Here is a 20,619-nt window from a genome sequence, read left to right as displayed (position 1 = left end):
GGAAGCAAAGGGTTATTTATGACTATGATTTACACTGGAGTTTGCTTCTAATGACTTCAGTATGGTGGTAACTGAACTTTGGCTTATGCAAACTTAGGAGCTTCCATGTTTGTGGCTTACCATGGAACTGCAGTTAAAGTAAAATGCATGTCTGTAAGTCTTTGGAGCATTAAGTAGCAAGTTTGGTAAATAGTTCATGTGATGCTAACTCAATTTGGCTGGTGAAGTGAGAGAAAACATTGACATACACTTGAAACCTCAGAATATTCTGCTGTGTGTGGAGCTGCTTGGTTTGAGTCCAGAAACTGAGCCCACCTTTAAAATTCAAAGCAGGTGTAGAGATCTTGGGACAATGAATACTTTCCACAAGCAACAATAGGTGTTCGTTCTGTCACCCTAATAAACATACCTGTATTTGAGAAGTAGCTGACCTCTTTTGTCTTGTATTCCCAGTTTTCCACATGCCACCAACCAAACTCTACTGGCAAAATTCAAACAGCAGCATGAGGAGAACAAGTTTTTTGTTGGAACCCCAGTGATGGAGCCTGCTTTTATCATTCGCCACTTTGCTGGCAAAGTGAAATACCAGATCAAAGTACGTGGTAGATCTGATGGGCACAAAAAGAAATCCCTTGTCTTTCTGGGAGTTTTTTGTCAGGATGTAGAAAATTTGCTGGGAATGGGCTGGATGAGAAGGGTTCTCAGAGGTACTTTGGGTTTGTTTTTAGGGTGGTGGTGTAGACGGGACGGTAACCCTCACTATTATTCTGAATAAACAAAACAGGGAGTTTTGTGAGATATTGTGGTTCCATGTGCCTATTTTGCAGGATTTCAGGGAGAAGAACATGGATTACATGAGACCCGACATCGTGGCTCTGCTGCGCAGCAGCGACAGCGCCTTCGTGCGGGAGCTGATCGGGATGGACCCGGTGGCCGTGTTCCGCTGGGCCGTGCTGCGCGCTGCCATCCGCGCCATGGCCGTGTTCGCCCAGGCCGGCCGCGAGAGGGCACAGAAAACGGCAGGTGGGGCTGGGGAGCGGCAGGGATGGACCGGGGAAGGGCAGGGATGGACCGGGGAAGGGCAGGGATGGAACAGGGAAGGGCAGGGATGGACCGGGGAATGGCGGCAGGGATGGACCGGGGAAGGGCAGGGATGGACCGGGGAATGGCAGGTGGGGCTGGGGAGCGGCAGGGATGGACCGGGGAATGGCAGGTGGGGCTGGGGAGCGGCAGGGATGGACCGGGGAATGGCAGCAGGGATGGACCGGGGAAAGGCAGGGATGGACCGGGGAAGGGAAGGGCAGGGATGGACCGGGGAAGGGAAGGGCAGGGATGGACCGGGGAAGGGAAGGGATGGACCGGGGAATGGCAGGGATGGACCGGGGAACGGCAGGGATGGACCGGGGAAGGGAAGGGCAGGGATGGACCGGGGAAGGGCAGCAGGGATGGACCGGGGAAGGGCAGGGATGGACCGGGGAAGGGCAGGGATGGACCGGGGAATGGCGGCAGGGATGGACCGGGGAAGGGCAGGGATGGACCGGGGAAGGGCAGGGATGGAACGGGGAAGGGCAGGGATGGACCGGGGAAAGGCAGGGATGGACCGGGGAATGGCGGCAGGGATGGACCGGGGAAAGGCAGGGATGGACCAGGGAAGGGCAGGGATGGACCGGGGAATGGCGGCAGGGATGGACCGGGGAAAGGCAGGGATGGACCGGGGAAGGGAAGGGCAGGGATGGACCGGGGAAGGGCAGGGATGGACCGGGGAAGGGCAGGGATGGACCGGGGAAGGGAAGGGCAGGGATGGACCGGGGAAGGGAAGGGATGGACCGGGGAATGGCAGGGATGGACCGGGGAACGGCAGGGATGGACCGGGGAAGGGAAGGGCAGGGATGGACCGGGGAAGGGAAGGGCAGGGATGGACCGGGGAAGGGCAGGGATGGACCGGGGAAGGGCAGGGATGGACCGGGGAATGGCGGCAGGGATGGACCGGGGAAGGGCAGGGATGGACCGGGGAAGGGCAGGGATGGACCGGGGAATGGCGGCAGGGATGGACCGGGGAAGGGCAGGGATGGACCGGGGAAGGGCAGGGATGGAACGGGGAAGGGCAGGGATGGACCGGGGAAAGGCAGGGATGGACCGGGGAATGGCGGCAGGGATGGACCGGGGAAAGGCAGGGATGGACCAGGGAAGGGAAGGGCAGGGATGGACCGGGGAAGGGAAGGGCAGGGATGGACCGGGGAAGGGAAGGGCAGGGATGGACCGGGGAAGGGAAGGGCAGGGATGGACCGGGGAAGGGCAGGTGGGGCTGGGGAATGGCAGAGATGGACTGGAGAAGGGCAGGGATGGACCAGGGAATGGCAGGGATGGAATGGGTAATGGCAGGGATGGACCAGGGAATGACAGGTAGGGCTGGGGAAGGGCAGGGATGGGGCTGGGGAGCGCCAGGGATGGACAAGGGAGCGGCAGGGATGGACCGGGGAAGGGCAGGGATGGAATGGGTAATGGCAGGGATGGACCGGGGAAGGGCAGGGATGGACCGGGGAATGGCAGGGATGGACCGGGGAATGGCAGGGATGGAACAGGGAAGGGCAGGGATGGACCGGGGAACGGCAGGGATGGACCGGGGAATGGCAGGGATGGACCGGGGAAGGGAAGGGCAGGGATGGACCGGGGAAGGGAAGGGCAGGGATGGACCAGGGAAGGGCAGGGATGGACCGGGGAAGGGAAGGGCAGGGATGGACCGGGGAAGGGAAGGGCAGGGATGGACCGGGGAAGGGCAGGGATGGACCGGGGAATGGCGGCAGGGATGGACCGGGGAAGGGCAGGTGGGGCTGGGGAAGGGCAGGGATGGACCGGGGAAGGGCAGGGATGGACCAGGGAATGGCAGGGATGGAATGGGTAATGGCAGGGATGGACCAGGGAATGACAGGTAGGGCTGGGGAAGGGCAGGGATGGGGCTGGGGAGCGCCAGGGATGGACAAGGGAGCGGCAGGGATGGACCGGGGAAGGGCAGGGATGGAATGGGTAATGGCAGGGATGGACCGGGGAATGGCAGGTGGGGCTGAGGAATGGCAGGTGTGGAATGGGAAATGGCAGGTAGGGTTCAAAAAGTGCAGGTAAGGCATGGGGAAGTGCATGTATGGCATGGAAAATGGCAGGTAAGCTCTTAAAACTGCAGGTAGGGCATGGGAAAGTGCAGGTAAGACTCAGAAAGTGCAGGTAGGGCTGGGAAACTGCAGATATGGCACAGAAAATGGCTCTGAAAATGCTTAGTACTCTACAATTGCTCTGCTGGCAGAATGAGTTTGTGGCAAAACCTTACCAACCAGACACCATCTTTGGTGCTAAAGGCAAACTGAGTGTGGAAATGGTTTCATATTCATAATGGAGAAGATTGTCACTGTTCCTACCTGAGGTCATTCAACTTTCCTCCTCCACTCAGTGCAGCATTTCCAGCAGGCTGGGACAGACTTGAAGGCCTGCTTGTGGAAGTTGGGGTTGATAGTTCTGGTATTCTCATCATATCACTAGTTTTGATCTTCTTAGACCTCTGTGAAGTATCAAATGAGTATTCAGGTTTAATGACTAAATTTGAGCAGCTGCAACTTCCTTTCTAGTAGAAGGAAGTTTGAGCAGAAAAGTACTGTAACTTGATAAAGGACTGGATAAAAACTCCAGGCCTTTGGATAGGTACTGTGCTTGCTAAAGTTGGTGGTTTGTTTGGGGTTTTTTGCCTGCTCATATCTTTGTCAAAATGCAGTTTTTTGGTTATTTCCTAACAGGAGTGGTACGTCAAGGACCCAGAGTTCCCCTTGGAGAACTCCAGAGATCAAATACGCCGGTAGAAAAAGTTTATCGGTGAGAAACACATCCTTAACCCCTAGAGGGAACAGCTGAATTGCTGAGTTGGATTTTCATATATCAAATCTCAACTAGATCTTTCCACAAGGAAAGCAAGCTTTGTTTCTTCTGTCTTGTTTGCTTTGGCCTTTTTAATCAAAACAACATCTAGCTTATTTTATGTAAGACCCAATGCCACCACATGTTGGGGACAGCCTCAGTTCCATTTACCACTGGGTTTTTGAGTTCTCTGTGGTTGCTGTGTGCAGCTTTTAGCATTGTGTGCTCCTCTGCAGCCAGTCTAGGTCACTGAAGGGGGCAGAGGCAGGGCCAGTCTTACAGTTCTGTATCTCTATAGGGAGATTTGCCTTTCCATGGATATTTAGGCTTTGTACATGTTCCTTTTGCAGCCTCTCAGTGCTCGATTTCTCATTTGATTGTTCTGAGGATTTCGATATAAATGCTTTTCAAGACATCATTTCTTTTTGTGAGAACAAGAAGTAAGTAGCAAAAGGCCTGAACTCCCAGGCCAGGGAGGCACATTTCCAGGACACAGTGACTTTCTCAGTGTGCTCTGGGTGACAGTGAAGCCATGGAACACCTAAAGTAGTGACTTCATGCTGCTTCCTAATTGCTGCATCCTGGACAGCCTCTGTCACTGGGTGAAACAAAGAACTAAATATCCAATTTGTGTGAAAGGATTGGTCACAGCTTACCAGATCTGTTTCCTTGGGATATCTTAAATCTTGATATTCAGAAAAGTTCAGAGGTACCCAGGGAAGCCACAGCCCTGTGTAGAAATGTTGCTGCCTCTGTAAGCAGCTCAGAATGGGGAGAGCATCTAAGAGTCAGAAGTGATTCTTACACTTCTGTTATTTTTGGTTTGTGCCTCTCTGGAGAATAAAGAAGGTAAGGTCTGTGCCAGGACACAGCACTTCACAAGAGCACAGTGCATGCTTGAAGAATGGAACATGCCATGAATTAAGGACCATCCCAGGCCTACTTTGAAAAACTAAACATGAATAAGTTTGAAATAGAAGTGAAACCCAAAATTTCTTCAAGTATCCCTCTAACAGTTTGTTTCTAACTTACTTTTCTGATGAAAATCTGTTTAAGTAGCTTCATTTTAGTGGTAAAATCTTTCTATAAAAATGTTTACTGTTGGTTATAAAGTAGCTTATATCTACCTGAAAAGGTTCCTTGGCATAACCAGAAGGGTTCCCTGCCCGTTAAGTGCATTTTGCTAAATTTCCCTCCATTTTCTGAATTGATGGTTCAAGAATTTACATTAAAAGGCAAAATCAGAGAGTAAGTTGAGTGTGAGACTCTGTCAATTAAATTTTAGAGCACTGATGGAGTAGAAGGTGCTGACTTGTCATCAAAATCATTCATGTTTAGGAAAAAGTAACCTGGGATTGACCTGCTGCTTTTTGGAGCACACTTGGTGATGGAACCTTTTGGGGTTTTAACTCCTTTTTTCCCCCTCTCTCACGGCTGTGTATCTCTGTTTGCCACCTGTGTTTTGCTGTGGATCATTTTAGAGACATGCATGAACAAATCATCGCCAGTATTAAAGGACTGCCCTGGCAGGGTGATGATCCCTGTGAGCTGCTTCGGTCCCTCAGTCAGCTTCAACACCGCTCCCACCTCCTGTGAGTGCTCTGGGTATTGCTTTGAAAGTGCAACAAGAACCAAGCAGTAACTCCAGTTCCTAAAAATGGTGCTTGTCCCAAATTTGTCTTTTGAAAAACACTAAACAAGACAATTAAAAATAAAACATCCCTTCTGCAAATAGGCTGTACAGAACACCTTGTTGCTTCATTGCATTAAAGTTAAACCTATTTCTCACATGAACTTGCTTTAAAAATCCCAAGTATGTAGTATGAGCTTGTTGTTGCAAAATATTCAAGAGTGAGATCTCCCACAAGGTGTGACAAATGTTTCCTGAAATTCAGGATGCTGGTGCTGGATGTATTCCTAGGTTTAGAGTCTTTACATCTGCAGTTCTGTGCACATGTAAGGAAATGAATCTGTGCTCTGCTGTATAATAAGTAAATGTAAACTGGGTGGCTGAGAGCAGGAACCTGCCCTATATCACAGAGTTAATATGCTTAGAACCAGCAGGTTGTGAACTGCAGCCTTCTTTCTGAGAGCTTCCACTTCTTCACCTTCTGTGTGTGGATGAGAGCTGTGCCTGAGGTGGGTGTCCTGCTCAGACATCCCAGAGTTCCTGGTGCTGGGACATGCAATGCCCTCCTGGGAGCAGTTGGGTGCTTTCATGGAGTGTCTGGTGCCAGCAGCTGTAACTTCTGAATTGAGTACTTTTATTTGCTAGTGCCTTGTGTTATAATGAGTTTAATGACCATACACTTGCTAAAGAGAATAACTCCCACTACAGTAGCCTGTACAACAATGCAGTTTTGCATAGCTTTAACTTCAGAGGTGATGTTTCATTTTTGAAAGCCCCCAATACCTACAGAGTTTATTTAAGAAAAAAAAAAATTGTTCTTGTTGCAGAGCAGTTCGCATTTCTTGCATTGATCACTTGTAAGAGACATGCATGGACACACCCTGGTGCTGTTGTGCTCATTTTCTTCTGTCCTTTACCTTGCCTCATAAACTGCACCAACTTATGGCTTGCTGAAATAATCAAAAATAATGTGTATTTTTTTTCTTAAATTATCTTTAATATTTTAACAGGAAAAGTAGAGGTGTCAAGCAAAAGCAGATAATTCCCAAGGTAATCAGAAAATTTAGATTTCTCTTGGGTATGGGCTTTTTTGCACTGTGAATTTCATTTTGATTGACAGAACTCACTTTGGAACTGTTTTATAGTGTAGGAAAGTTGTGTTATTTATCCTGACAAGCTAAAAAATAGATGAATGTTCACTTTAATAAGAATTGTTTAATTAGATAGATATGAAGATGTCATAAGTGCATAAAGTCACTTCCAAGTCAGGGAGGGCAAATGCAGTGATTCTGTGATTCCCCTTGTTCACCTCACACTCTTGGGACAGGGCAGTAGAACAGTTTCACTCTCAAGAAATGTTTTGGCCCAAAATAGAAATAATTGTGAAATATGACATGCCGTTGAATGTGGAACTCAGGGGCTGGTTTCATTCTGACTAATTTCAGACAAAATATTTCCCTTTTAGTTGGAAGACTTGCACTTTGTTGATTATGAAAACTTTTTTGTAGAATTTGCTGGATTCCAAATCTCTGAAGCTCATCATGAGCATGACTCTGCACGATCGGACTACAAAGTCCCTTTTGCACTTGCACAAGAAGAAGAAACCCCCCAGCATAAGTGCCCAGTTCCAGGTAGGTGACACACCTCAGGGAACAGTCCCTCCTGGGCTGATCTAGGCTGGTCTTGCTTGGAAAACCAAGTGGGTTTTATTCTTGAGGTTTTTTTGAGGTGAGGTTTATTGCTTGATTAAAGTCAGAGTACATTTTTAGATGCCATTTATGCCATGAAATGTGTCAGTTCTCTGTACTGATCATCCTTGTATACAGATCTAGTGCTACTATGAGTGCATGTTCAAACCCTGCTTTAAATCCTCTTGAGAAAAGCTAAAAGCAAATACCAAATATGTATCATGCTGAGCAATATGGGAGAATCTATTTGGATTTTGTATAGCCATGAGACCTGAAACAACCTGATTCCTCAGGCAGAAGCTAGCCTGCTGTCAAACACCACTCAAAATGCTGATACCTGAAGAAGAACTTCTGTGACTATTTCATTTCAGACTTCACTTAACAAGTTGCTGGAGACACTGGGCAGAGCTGAGCCATTCTTCATCCGCTGCATCCGCTCCAATGCAGAGAAGGTGAGGCTGCCTCAGAGCTGAGCTGCCTGCTGAGGTGTGGAAGGAAATGTGCTGTCCCTAGGACAGCAGCTGGGCTCCTCAGGCTCTCACTGGCTGTTTTCTGCTGGTCTTTTACAGAAGGAGATGCTCTTTGATGAGAGCTTGGTGCTGCAGCAGTTACGGTACACGGGCATGCTGGAAACTGTGCGGATCAGGAGGTCTGGCTACAGTGCCAAATACACATTCCAGGTACAGTGGGAACTGGAAGTGGATTGTGCTTTCAGGAGTATCTGCTCTCTTCAAAAAACACATCTTGTGTGTCTCTTCATATGAGGCTCATGACCACTTGGGATGAGCTGTAAAAATGCACTGTAGTTTTGAGAGAGCCTGCATGCTAGAAAGTCAAAGTTAAACTGTTGTGGGTCATCTGCCAGTAAATTCTTCCTGGCTGTGTGAAGGAAAACATTCTGAGTGCAGTCAGTCAGTGCTGCACAGTGTTGTCTAATATGGGAATTAGTTTTCTGTAAAAAATTCTGTGTAGGTTAAGAGATCACATCCAGGTGATCTTTCCCTGGCTGACTGTAGCCTGCATTTTACATGGAAAAATAGCTCAGTTTGTAGTGAGAGGTAAGTATTTTCAGATCCCTGTAGCTTAAGTGTCTTAAATAGATTTCTATTTTAGAGCTAAAACACCAAACTTGGGAGTTGCCTTCTAACTTTGGTCTCTTGCTGTCTCTGCTTTTTACAGGAATTCATCGACCAGTTTCAGGTGTTACTGCCCAAAAATGCCAAAGCCTCCAAGGAAGACATTTGTGCTTATTTGAATAAACTAAAACTAAATGAAAACTACTATCAAATAGGGAAGACCAAGGTCTGTGAAACTTTCTGTAAGGCAGTAAGAAACACTGCTGTACACTGCAAAATTCAGTGCAGTTCATTTACAAGTGTAACTCTTCTCTGCTTTTTGTACCTAAATTGGCTATTTTAACTCTTTCAAGTGGTGACACAGACGTTGCACTTGACCCCTTGGTTTTGATGCCAACCTGGTTCTTGACTACAGTACAAATCCATGTTATATAGATAGTTTGGGAAATCATTGCTATTGGCATTTGTCAAACACATCAATGTTTACATTTTAGAAGGGTTCTGTGATTGAAGGCTGTAAGGAGAGGTGTAAGTTTTAGAATCCAAACTCTGAAATTTAAAAGGATTTTTATCTTTTGGGCAAGCTGTCAGCCAGTAAGGTTTGGTGCAGTGGTACCAAACCATTACCTTATCTGTTATCTTATTATAGCTCCAGTGGGGGCTGAAAGGCTCCTGTTAACTGCTTCTTGATGAACTTCTCTTTAACTGAACAGGTTTTTATGAAAGAGGCTGAACGACAGATACTACAGGATACACTACACAAGGAGGTGATCAGGAAAATCATCCTCCTTCAGAGCTGGCTCAGGATGGTTTTGGAAAGGAGACGCTTTCTCAGGATGCGGCAGGCAGCCGTCGTTTTACAGGTGTCTTTGAGAACTGCCAACCTTATTTTCCTAACAAAACAAACTGTCATGGGACACTCCCCACCTTGAGGCAGCCCTCCCTCACTCCAGAAACCTCCCTTTGCAGGCGTGCTGGCGCTCCCGCTGTGTCAGGATGGCTCTGCAGAGGAACAACGCTGCCATCGAGATCCAGGCGGCCTGGAGGCGGCACCGGCAGCGGAAACGCTTCCTGCAGCTCAGGAGGAGAGTTTGTCTCCTGCAGGCCCTGCTCAGGGGGCACCTGCAGCGTAAGAGGTAAAGGGAAGGAGCAACATGGCATGAAAACATCCATTTAATCATCTGGCTTCACCTGCCAAGCTCAGTTTGTGTGTTGGGGTGACTTGGTAAACAACTTGGTAAATTGTTGCCCAAGGAAGTTGTGGCTGCCCCTGGAAGTGGCCAAGGCCAGGTTGGGTGGGGTTTGGAACACCCTGGGATAGTGGAAGGTGTCCCATCCCCATGGCAAGGGAGATGGGAATGAGATGATCTTTAAGGTCCCTCCCAACCCAAACCATTCTGGGATTGTATGAACTTCAAGGTAGTTACTGCCTTGTGATATTTCAGTCAGTATCAAGTGGGCAGTGGAGCATGGACACTGGATAAGTGCTCAGGACATGAGCTTTATTCAGCTCAGCTGCACTGGTGCTGCCAGTCCTGACAAGCAGACACTTCCCTGCAGTCCCACTGGGACTGTAGGTGTAATTTGGGTCTGTATTGCTATTTGGGCTGCATTTAAGCAGCTGGGTTTTTTTTTGACCCCTGGGCATTAAGGATTTGTATTTTCATATTAAAAATTCTTAACAGATACCAGAAAATGGTTCTAGAAAGGCAGAAAGCTGAAGAAGAGCAGAGAGAAATGCAGGAAGATGAAGACAAAGAGCAAGATACGAGCAAGCCATACGACGTAGATGAAGATAGGAGCAAGGATGAGCAGAATGAGCCAGCAACAGATGAGCTGCCTGTGAAACACGAGTCAGAGCCAGATCGAGCTGTTGAGGGTGAAGATCAAGCTCAAAACGAACAAGCTGAAAACCTGAGCTCATCTGAGAAAGCCACGGTACCCCAGAAGCACACAGGGGAGGGCTCAGAGAGAGTGACCAACAGCCGGGAGAAGCGGGAATCCCGTCGGCAGAGGGGGCTGGAGCACAATGACTTGCAGAACAAGCATGTGCTCCTGTCCTTTGAAGAACCATCTGCATTGTGCCACGAGGAGCAAACTGTTTCTGAAGAGGCCCTGGAAACTGCTCCAGAGCCAGAGAAATCCACAGCACAAGAAGATAATGTCCTTCAGGGAAGCAGCGAGGGAGAGAAAAGTCCAAGTGAAGAAAAAACTCTTTCAGACATTCCACCATCAAGTGAGATAAAGGAAAGCAGTTCTGTTCCTGAGCAACCACCTGGAGCAGATGCAGAGGACACAGCAGCTGATAGAACGAAAACACAGCGGAATCAAAATAACCAAATAAAAGGCAGCCAAAGCTTTACCTGCCCTGAAAGGCCAACAGATCTTGCACTGAATGTTCATAACACACTGTCTGCTACTGGCAGCTTTCAGGGCCCTGCTGACTGGTGGGCAGATAAAAACAGGCGGCAGAGGGCAACCAAAGACCTGGACAGCCCCACTTCTGCAATCCAGAGATATGTGGATGACCCAGAGAAGCTAAAGTACAAGAGAGAGAAGTGGAAAGGAAAGAGACAGTCTGATGCTGGCCAGAATGATGTGCTGAGTCAGTCCCTGGATGGAAGGATACGTGCAGATAAGTCTCCTCAGGATCAGTTAGAGTAAGGACAGCTTCCTTTTTTTCATTTCACAGAAAACAGATCTCTGTAATGTTTAAAAATCAATTGAGAACTCCTTAGAGCTGTACATTTGGGCCATGTTATGGGAGCACGTGGAGTTGTGAAAAACTCCTGCTTTTTTCCTTGGCTCCCAGTCCTGCAGTGAATCTGTATGGGCAGAATGTTTTCAGAAGTTCACAAAAGCTGCAAAGCCTGCCTGGCTGTATTAAAAGGAGGAGTCAGGGCATTAGTTGAAATAGTGTCTGGAGTTTATTTTCATGTGTCTTTTACCCATTGAAAACAAGCTTTTAGTGACCTGCAGCTTGCAAGCATCATCCCTCTGATATGGCAGGAAATCTGACATTCCCATGCTTTTTCATTTCTCTCAAAGTAAATACAAGGGCTGATCAGGGTTCTGACTCAGATGTAGTGATGATATGTTGATTATTTAAAAGATGTGAAGAGGCCACAGACTTCATTACAATATATATTCTGAAACTCATCTTACTACAGGAAGAAGGGGAGTTCAGCTTCATTAAGTGACCTGTCAACACTGGCCCAGACTGTTGCCATGAACCAGGTACTGATGCTGTTGTGCATATTTATACTTAATTATAATTGTTTATAAATATTAAAGATTTGTGAAAAATTGCCTGTAGTGTGTTTGTGTTCCTCCAGGTTGATTTTCTTTTTGCTTGATACTCATGTAAAAACAATCATCAGGAAATATTATACAGTAATTTGAAAACATAAGTCTTAATAAATGGATCCTTGATCAAAGCATTAAATATACTTGGCTCTTGTATTAGAAAGCTAACATCTGTTGGGTAAAGTGTATTGTCTTGATGAAATAAATTTCACCATTCTAGCTTTTAAAACCATTTAAAGAATCTGTGTCACTCAAAATGCAGTTTTTGACAACTCCTCTGTCCTGTAGCAATCACCAGATCCAATTGAAGAAGAAAAAGGCAACCAGAAATACCCTGTGCAGAAGAAGCCCAGTGACCACTTCCCTACCTCGGACACGGCCGTTCCCGTGCAGCCAGCGAGTCAGCAAGGGGATGCCAAGTATGGCTTGTGTGTGACTGGCCTGTCTTTCAGAAAATGAAAAAAAAAAAGAGATTTTCCATTGGTACTTGAGTTGGGCACCTTGAGGCTGTGATTGTGGAGAGGCACAAGTTGGCATCAGCTACATGAGTGGCTGTGTTACTGCTTCATGGTGCTTTGAGCATGTTATCTGAGCCTGCTGAGGAGCAGATTCTCTGCTTGCATAACACTTTCTGTGAACTGGTTCTTTTTAAAATAAGAACCAACTTACAGCTGGGATTAAAGGTTCATGTAGTGTAATACAACACCAAGAGAAAAGCTGAAGAGCCCAGCAAGCATGTAATGCTGCTTCCCTGGCCTGCTCCAGCCTCTGGCATTCTGCAGCCCAGAGACTTCCTGAGCCAGAAGTGATGTTTTGGATATGTGAGGTGTTGTCTGTGTGTGCTGAAGGTAGCGCTCTGATCTTGTAAATACCAGAAACTCCAGGAGTGCTTTCACATTGTATTTCCTTTTTTTGTGCTGCTCAGCTTTTCTGCGGGTTGGGCCTTAAATATTCCCCATAGTTGTGAATCCTGTTCTTGTGGCAGAGCCAGCTTCCATTACTAATGGGACAGACTTGTATCTGCTTTTGTATTCAGGTCTGCTTTCAAAAGCCCTCTGCGCAGACTTTTGGGGAAAAAGCCAGACAAGAAAATTGCAAAGGAGAGTTCTGATGTGATTGAGGAAGGAGATGGCCTCTCCCTGGTGTCTTGTGTCCTCTTTGCAGACACAGGAGGAATCCAGAAAGTTTCAGAAGGTGAGTTTGGTGGTTTAACCCTCAGCACAGAGCATCTTTTCTGCAAGGAAACAAATGCTGCAGAATTCCCTCACCCTGCTTGAACGTACAGATCCATTTCTTTGGCAGGTTCTTCGGGGCAGCCAGGCCGCCCCCAGGCCGGGAAGGAGAGCAGCAAAGCAAAGAAGAACAGAACCATAAAGATCAGCAAGATCTCGAGCGTGTCCCAGAACTGGCGCGCGTCCATGGTCCGGGAGATTGCAAATGCCAATGAGCTGAAACACCTGGATGAGTTCCTCCTAAACAAGGTGAAAGGCTCCCAGCCATAAGAAAATTCAAGTCTTTGTGCACTGTTTGTGTAGAATTTTAAAGCCTACAGGTCTAGGTGCAAGTTTCTGTTATAATCTAAAGCAAAAGGGAATTTATTAGATGGTTTGACTGAGTTAGGTCTTCATTAGGGCCCTTCCTATTCTTTTCCTCAAGTCACTGAATGCATAATATTGCATTGAATACAATACAGGGCATTCATGTTAGTTCTTTGTTTACAAATGAGTGGGTAGCAAAACTTGTATTAAAAAAAAAGTGAGAGTTGTAAGTAAAGAGAGAGAGTTCTCTAAAGCCGAGCTACCCAACTCTACTGTTTTGTATCATCAGCACAGTGTATTAAAAATGTTGTTTTAAATAATTGGAATGGTCACAAATGACTAAGCCCAGCCACTGAAGCTTAACTCTGTTCAGATGTTCTTTTTTTAACAAAATCTGATGCAGATGTATTTTTTTTCTAGATCAATGACTTGCGCTCCCAGAAGTCTGGTGTTGAATGTTTGTTTTTTGAAGCCACAGAGAAGTTCAGAGGAAACATCAAGACCATGTACTCTGCTCCTGTAAGTAGTAAGTCTCAATAAAGGAAAGTTGGCAGGCAATAAATGAGTTGAGTGTGCAGGTTAAAGGCTTGGCCTGCAGCTCTTCAACAAAGCAGTTCAGCAATTCTCAGCGTAGAATTCAGAGCTGAATGTTAGACTCATTTTACAGCTCTGCTGTAATCTCAAGCAGCCTGCTTTGTTTTCCTTTTCTCATTCACTCAGCCATAAATTTTTTAGAAATGGATGGATTTTGCTGTCTTCGGCCTCCTAATGCTGAAGAGAGGAGCCAACAGCTTTTCCAATATTCTTCTGACACTGCCTTGTGTCAGCCAAGTGCTGTTGGATAGTGCAGGAGGGAAGTGTGTTAACTTGTTTCTGTCATGGGCTGTTATCTTTGACTTTGATCATGGCTGTGCTTTTTCACCTCTGAACTTAAGTACATAAAAATATGAAACTGTCTCAACAGTATCAAAAAGGAATGTCTAACGAGTATTTTTCCTTCTTTAGAATGGACAAATCCATGTTGGCTATAAAGATCTGGTGGAAAATTACCAGCTCCTAGTTACAAACCTGGCCAAAAAAAGGGAAGAGAAAGAAGTCAAGCTGGTTTTGAACCTCTTTCTATCCCTTCTGGATGAATTCATCAGAGGATATGCAAAGAAAGAGGAATCTGAGCAGCCCAAGGTATGAAAGTTATTCTGTTGCTGGTTTATGGTATGGTGAAACACTGTTGCTCTCTTAACAAACATGACCTGTGTTACCTCAGAAAACTTTTCCATGGCATTCTTTATGATTTGGGAAACATTTGCCATACACACATCATGTGTGTAACAATTTCTGATTGCTGATACACCTTTATGGAATTGTTAATTTTTTAATTTAATATTTTCAGAATCTGAAAGTGTGCATTTTCTTTGGTGAAAACATAGGAGTTCTCTGGAGGTTTGAGAGATGGAGTTGCTTTGTCATCAGGCAGTGAACTCAGTTGGTTTTTAGGAAGTTGATAGTGTGAGCTCAGACAGCCCTCAAACCAAGCTGAAGCTACAGGATAGTGTCTTGAATGTCTGGAGGTGAAGTAAAGTCTGGGAAACTCAATAAGGGGAAAAAAAAAAGGAAAAAAAGGAACAGAATGTCTGAATTTCAAAGACTAAGGCCAGTTTTGCTTCCTGTTGCAGCAAACCAAAGCCCAGAAGAAGAAACGGAAACAAGACCGTGCAGTAAGTGCTTTCTTTCTGCAATAATCCGAGTCCTCAGGTGCACTCACAGAACACAAACACTCTTTGAAGAGCTTGATTTTGTACTGACATTCTGGTTTGTTTTGCATGCTCATTCACTTATCTCTTTTATGAAGATGTGACAATATAAAACCAGTTTTCACAAAGCAGAGATCTTTCTTAGGCAGTGATAGGTGGTACTGAAGCATTTTCTTGCTTGTCCATAGCTTCCTTTAAAGTCTAAAAGCTTTCTCAAGCATGGGCTGTTTAAAAGAAAACAACTACTAAATATTAATAACAAAACTATAGCACTTGTACTGATGAACTTTAAGGCAGCAAGTCAATTACGAAATATTCCAGCAAACCTAATTTCCTTAAGATAGGGTGAAATTTGGTTAAGGGTGAAAGCTTGCAGCTATAAATGTAAAATAAAAGGTGGAAATGTGAGATAGGTAGATGGTAATAATAATTTTTAAAAGGCAAAGAGAGTTCACTGGTTCCTTGCTGTCTCTCACCAGATTGAAGAGCACAATGGGCATGTGTTCACAAACTACCAAGTGAGCATCCGGCAGTCGTGTGAGCACTGCTCCTCCTACATCTGGCCCATGGAGAAGGCCTGTCTGTGCAGTGGTGAGTGAGCACGCCTCAGGTGTGCAGACTGCTGGTACCTCTGGCTGCTGCAGGTGGGCCTGGGTGAACAGAAAGTGGGTAATTCAAGGTGCAAAGTGTTTCAGTGTGATTTAGATGCTTGTAACAATTGCTCCTTTCTCTAGTTTGCAAGCTGACTTGTCACAAGAAGTGCATGTCCAAAATCCAGAGCAGCTGTACCTCTTGTGGGAAAAAGGTAAGGGATGGGGTTCTGTGGTACCAGAAGTGGTGCACGCAAAATGCTGTCTTTATTTCTCAGTAAATGAACTGAATAAGAATTGGTCCAACAGTTCCCTCCTCAGTCAGAGATGATGCTCCTTGCAGAAGCAGAGCATTCTTCTAGGAGGTGATGCTTGAGCTAATTTAGGAACCCTTCTCATAGAGTGTATGTGCAGTGTTGGCCAAACTGATAAAGAAATCCTGCAGTGTGAACCATAAAGGCTCTTTATTGCTGCAGCTCAGCAAATCTGCCTTATGGTCAAAGCCAGAATAAAACACTCAGCTGCAGTTTCTGGAAGCGTGAGGTAGTTGTAGCAGGAAGCCATGGCATTGCCTGGCTTGGGAAGGGGAGTGGACAGTGGGATCACAGCTGTGTCACCCCCAGGGCGAGCAGGACGCCGAGCCCCGGCACTTCGGGGTGTCCGTGAGCGCCCTGACCAGCGAGAGGAACTCAGTGCCCGTGGTCTTGGAGAAGCTGCTGGAGTACGTGGAGATGCACGGGCTCTACACAGAAGGCATCTACAGGAAATCAGGATCAGCAAATCGGATGAAGGAGCTGAAGCAGTTGCTGCAAGAAGGTCCAGGCAGTGTTGTCCACTCTTTGCATGTCATTGCATGATATCAGTTTTCCCTGCAATTCTCTTCTATCTGAAAGTATCTGTCACTTCTTAGTGTTTAAAACCAGCTTTTTGCTGACTGTGCAGGCTGTATTGTTTTTGTTGGCTGCCAAAAGCTGTTTAGTACCTTTAAATTACTATCTTTTGCCTATTTTTAACTTCTGAATTGCCAATTGGATTCTGTGAACAGGAGATAAGAATGTTTCTAATCTTATTTCCGTGGGGTCTCATTGTGTGCATCAAAGGAATTAACTGCTCTAAATAAACGTTTCTTTTCAGACCCAAATTCAGTGAAACTGGAGAATTACCCTATTCACACCATCACAGGGATCCTTAAGCAGTGGCTGAGGGAATTGCCAGACCCACTGATGACCTCAGCACAGTACAATGATTTTCTCAGAGCTGTAGGTGGGTTTAAAAACCATTCTTCAAACATTTCTGCTTTAACTCATTGTTCTTGGGAAAAGAAATTTATAAGATGCTCATGCTGACTAAACAGCTCCTTCCAGGGCACTTACAACAATGATTTTAGACATTTTACATAAAACACTTTTCAGGGAATTTCTCCTCTAGCTTACTTGATCTTGCTTCAGAAGTCTTTTTTATTTTTAATGTGTCACAGCTGTTCTTTCTAAAAACTGAATAAGCACATCAATAAGTTTCCTTTCAGGAAGGGGTTTTCTAGTTATTCTGAACCTGATCTGGATATACAGATAGTTTAAATACCTAGATTCTTTTCACTTCAGTGGGATTAAGGCAGCCTGGATAGTGTTGGAGGTCTTAGTGTGTCACTTGATGATGGGTAACAGCAGCAGCACCTGAAAATGCAGGATAATTGCAGTGCCATGGGGGGTACTTCAACATTCAGTTGCTAAATGAAATGACAGTAAGACTTACCAGAATTTAGGAATTTTAAGCTTTCCACTAGCCTTGCACAGCAGTAAATATCTTGTGTTTTCTCCCTTTGTGCAGAACTGCCAGAGAAACAGGAGCAACTCTGTGCCATTTACAGTGTCCTGGAGCAGCTCCCACAAGCAAATCATAATACTTTGGAACGACTCATCTTCCATCTTGTCAAGTAATGAATTTAATTTCTTCATTTGTAGAGAAACTGTGATTCTGAATACTGCTTGGAAGCTTTCTAAAGTGTTTAACACCTTCAGTGTCAGTGTGGGGATTGTGCTACTGGTTTGGAAATGAAAGAATTGAAGCTGGTAGTTGTGCTCATGAACAGGTGTGTGGTTACTGCTACACCCTGGTGTATTTGGATCAAACCAGGTAAGAACAACTTTGAAGACAAGGTAGATCTCAAAGCCTTGGTGAATCATCCAAGCACCTGGATTTAGACAGAGAGGCTTGTAGTGAACTGAGGATGAACATATGCAAGTCCCAGGAGCAGGGATAAATGGTGCTGGTAAAGGGGCTGCTCTTACCCAAGGAACCTGGGGACTTTCCAAGCAGCCCTCTGAACATGGGCAAATGGGATTTTTGAAGAGAAGATGCTGAATCAACATACATACTTTTAAGAAGCTACCAGAGTAGCTTAACCTGTGTGACTCCCTGGTCCTTTGATACATGAAATGTTGTCTACTTAGTAGGTATGAAATAATTGTAAAGCTTCTTTGGACTGCTGTATACTGAGTGTCCAAGAGGCCTCCTTACATGTTATTTGAGAACTCTGGCAAGGTGTGATCAGGGTGTTTGTATTCTAGCAAGGTCCACTTACAATCTTTCTTCCTGGATGTTGAATTTCAGAGTGGCTTTGATAGAAGATGTGAACCGCATGTCCCCCAATGCCTTGGCCATCGTGTTTGCTCCGTGCCTCTTGCGCTGTCCTGATACCTCTGACCCCTTGACCAGCATGAAGGATGTCTCAAAAACAACCATGTAAGTTTTGGCAGTCTGCTGAGAAACAATGTTTTGGAATGAGATGGAAGGTCAGTACCACTACTTGTATTTGTTACAACTTTATTTGTTTCAAGCTCAGAAGCTGAGGTTCAAGAGTTGTTGAATTCTAGCTCTGTCAGTGTTGCCAATTCATACACCCCTCTCTGACCTTCCACCTCTCTCCATTTCACTAAGCATAAAGTTGGATGATATATAAGTTTTTACTATCAGGTTTGTGGTTTACATCAAGATAATCAATTTTTGGGGGGCTTGTACCCTAATTATCTATTTTGCTGAGATACAAGGCATAATAAACAATATGATATAGAATTAAGCTGTCTCCTGCATACTTGGAACTCCCTGATGATCTCTTCTGCATTGTTCTTTGAATTGAAGAAGGTTCTGTCCTTGACCCTCTCTGTTCTCACCCTCCAGCAGCTCTGGCTGTGAGAGCCCCTCACCATCCTCACTGCATGGCTGGCCTTGCCTCTGCCTCCAATGATAACAGAGTTTGAAAAATGACAGCTTTTTGTAACTTCTTACTGACCCCTGGGGCCACAGAGGTGGAGAAGGGCAGTTGCAGGCTCGTTGTGTCTCTGCCAGCCTGTGCCAGCACAGGGACAACAGGTAGAAGCAGCAGGAGCTGTTGGCAGCCGTGGTAACGTCTGTGTGCTCACCACTGTGTACAGCCAGCATGGGAGGCTCTGGTGATCCCAGGTGGAACATGTGCCATTACCTGTCACCATTACCTGTCCTGTTGTGCCTGCTGTGTGGGACTCTTCACCCCGTTACCATGCAGTGCTGCTGTGAGGGATGGGCTAGGACACTGGTCACACTCCAGCCACGTGTGTGTGACAAACACCCCCAGGCCAGGAGCAGCATCTCATCCCACCATGGTTGTTTCAGAACCTTCATGGTATGAGGCAGCTCAATAAGCTCTTGCCTTTCTCACAGGTGTGTAGAGATGCTCATAAAGGAGCAGATAAGGAAGTACAAGATAAAAATGGAAGAAATCAGTCAGCTAGAAGCAGCAGAGAGCTTCGCTTTCCGACGGCTCTCGTTGCTTCGGCAGAACACGGTAAGTGTTGAAATAAAACTTCCAAATAAAACTTCCACCAACTTCCTTGGGAGGGAGTGCTACTTCTCCTGTCCATCCATTTAGTGAGTCAAAAATCAGCTGGAAAAAAACAACTGCCCAAAGCTGTAGGTAGGAGCTAAATATACAGCTGCACTGAAGTTCTGATAAATGAAGGGTGCAGGGGTGGGAATCTGCTTTGTACTGTTCAAAATCTATTCCCATGTAATTCTGTCAGTGGAACTAAGATTGAGTGTCTGACATGGTAAAAGAGTTCCTTCACTCCAGAGATAGCTGGTGTGCAAAAATATGCTGCATTCTAGGAGGGAAAATACTCTTTGTTTTTGTTGTACTGATTAATACAAACCAAACTGATCAGAGGTTGCATATAGTGAATTTGGTCTCCATCTCTCTCTAGCTCTGGCCTATAAAACTTGGGTTCTCTTCCCCTTACGAGGGGAAGCTGGTATGTACAACTGCCTGGCTCCAGTGCATGGGTTTTTCTTATGGTACTCTTGCATGACTAAAATACTTACACGGGTTGTAACTCAGTTTTAAACACTCTTTGGAACAATCAGGACTGCTTGTACTGGTGCAACTTCATCCCCAGACTGCATGCAGGGCTGCTGGGCTGTTCTGTCATCACCTGATATTTTATAAACACTCTATGTAGCTTACATTGGATGTAATAATATTACTCATAAAGTGACTACTAAAACTAAGCTGAGCCTCACAGATCCAAAAAAAGGTAACAAAATCCTGGATATCAGGTGAATAGGAAATTTTCTTACTTTTTGAAACATTTGTGTGGATAACTAACAGCTTAATCAAATCAATTCCATCAGCCTCTCCTTTGACCCACTCATTTTTCTTCTACTCTGAAACTTGCAGACGGGTGTAGCTGCTTATGGCTGACAAGTGTTACATGTGAATCTGTCTTGCAGAGTAAAAGCTCTCAGGTCAAAGGAAATGACAGTGGCACCTCAGAGCTGGACTCGGTGCACGAAGAGGAGGACGTTTCTGAAGCCAACAACCGGGAGAAGGAGATTCTCATTGATCGCATACAGTCAATAAAAGAAGAAAAGTGAGTCCCCCTTTGCCTGGTCAGGCCATGCCCTTTGCACTGGGAGGCAATACAGGTAGTAAAGCAGGATACCTTTTGTCCAAAAGGATCTAACTCTGTTCTGTAGGCCTTCATGAGGGGGAAAAGGAAAATACACAGCACTAGCTGAGAGAAAATGAAATGAATAGTTAATGACTACATGCTTACCTCTGAACGTGAGCTGCGTAAAGGTGCTTGTGTCAGAGGTGCTGCAGCCTGTG

General features: G+C 45.7%; 1 protein-coding gene and 1 long non-coding RNA gene across 9 annotated transcripts in view; one reads left to right on the top strand and one right to left on the bottom strand.

Moving 5' to 3' along the window:
• Positions 1–20,619, top strand: part of MYO9B (myosin IXB) — a 44,367-nt gene that overhangs the window by 22,561 nt on the left and 1,187 nt on the right. For 2 of the 7 annotated variants that reach the window (XM_053999210.1, XM_053999214.1), the window contains exons 13-41: positions 454–595; positions 828–1,023; positions 3,783–3,858; positions 4,251–4,340; positions 5,382–5,492; positions 6,541–6,580; positions 7,039–7,161; positions 7,590–7,670; positions 7,788–7,898; positions 8,398–8,520; positions 9,008–9,157; positions 9,264–9,430; positions 9,980–10,954; positions 11,465–11,531; positions 11,889–12,019; positions 12,637–12,794; positions 12,903–13,081; positions 13,559–13,657; positions 14,144–14,320; positions 14,812–14,853; positions 15,369–15,480; positions 15,624–15,694; positions 16,103–16,295; positions 16,614–16,742; positions 17,307–17,412; positions 18,090–18,221; positions 19,176–19,299; positions 19,715–19,762; positions 20,241–20,380. In XM_053999210.1, coding sequence (XP_053855185.1) covers positions 454–595; positions 828–1,023; positions 3,783–3,858; positions 4,251–4,340; positions 5,382–5,492; positions 6,541–6,580; positions 7,039–7,161; positions 7,590–7,670; positions 7,788–7,898; positions 8,398–8,520; positions 9,008–9,157; positions 9,264–9,430; positions 9,980–10,954; positions 11,465–11,531; positions 11,889–12,019; positions 12,637–12,794; positions 12,903–13,081; positions 13,559–13,657; positions 14,144–14,320; positions 14,812–14,853; positions 15,369–15,480; positions 15,624–15,694; positions 16,103–16,295; positions 16,614–16,742; positions 17,307–17,412; positions 18,090–18,221; positions 19,176–19,299; positions 19,715–19,762; positions 20,241–20,380 — 4,293 coding nt within the window. Of the gene's footprint in view, positions 1–453; positions 596–827; positions 1,024–3,782; positions 3,859–4,250; positions 4,341–5,381; positions 5,493–6,540; positions 6,581–7,038; positions 7,162–7,589; positions 7,671–7,787; positions 7,899–8,397; positions 8,521–9,007; positions 9,158–9,263; positions 9,431–9,979; positions 10,955–11,464; positions 11,532–11,888; positions 12,020–12,636; positions 12,795–12,902; positions 13,082–13,558; positions 13,658–14,143; positions 14,321–14,811; positions 14,854–15,368; positions 15,481–15,623; positions 15,695–16,102; positions 16,296–16,613; positions 16,743–17,306; positions 17,413–18,089; positions 18,222–18,656; positions 18,778–19,175; positions 19,300–19,714; positions 19,763–20,240; positions 20,381–20,619 lie in introns of those variants that run through there. The other 5 variants (XM_053999212.1, XM_053999217.1, XM_053999211.1 and 2 more) reach the window with 4 other exon arrangements.
• LOC128819216 (uncharacterized) lies at positions 16,924–18,827 on the bottom strand. 2 transcript variants are annotated; one of them, XR_008440676.1, is made up of 3 exons: positions 18,769–18,827; positions 18,061–18,236; positions 16,924–17,152 (listed from the first exon to the last, which is right to left on the bottom strand). It is a non-coding gene; the product is annotated as an uncharacterized LOC128819216 (long non-coding RNA). The 2 variants fall into 2 exon arrangements; XR_008440675.1 differs by lacking the exon at positions 18,769–18,827 and adding an exon at positions 18,572–18,650 and having other exon boundaries at positions 18,061–18,239.

Source organism: Vidua macroura, chromosome 26 (assembly GCF_024509145.1).
Source record: "Vidua macroura isolate BioBank_ID:100142 chromosome 26, ASM2450914v1, whole genome shotgun sequence".
Taxonomy (NCBI): domain Eukaryota; kingdom Metazoa; phylum Chordata; class Aves; order Passeriformes; family Viduidae; genus Vidua; species Vidua macroura.
The sequence above is the reverse complement of the archived record's forward strand: the minus strand, read 5'-3'. Positions and strand labels throughout refer to the sequence as shown.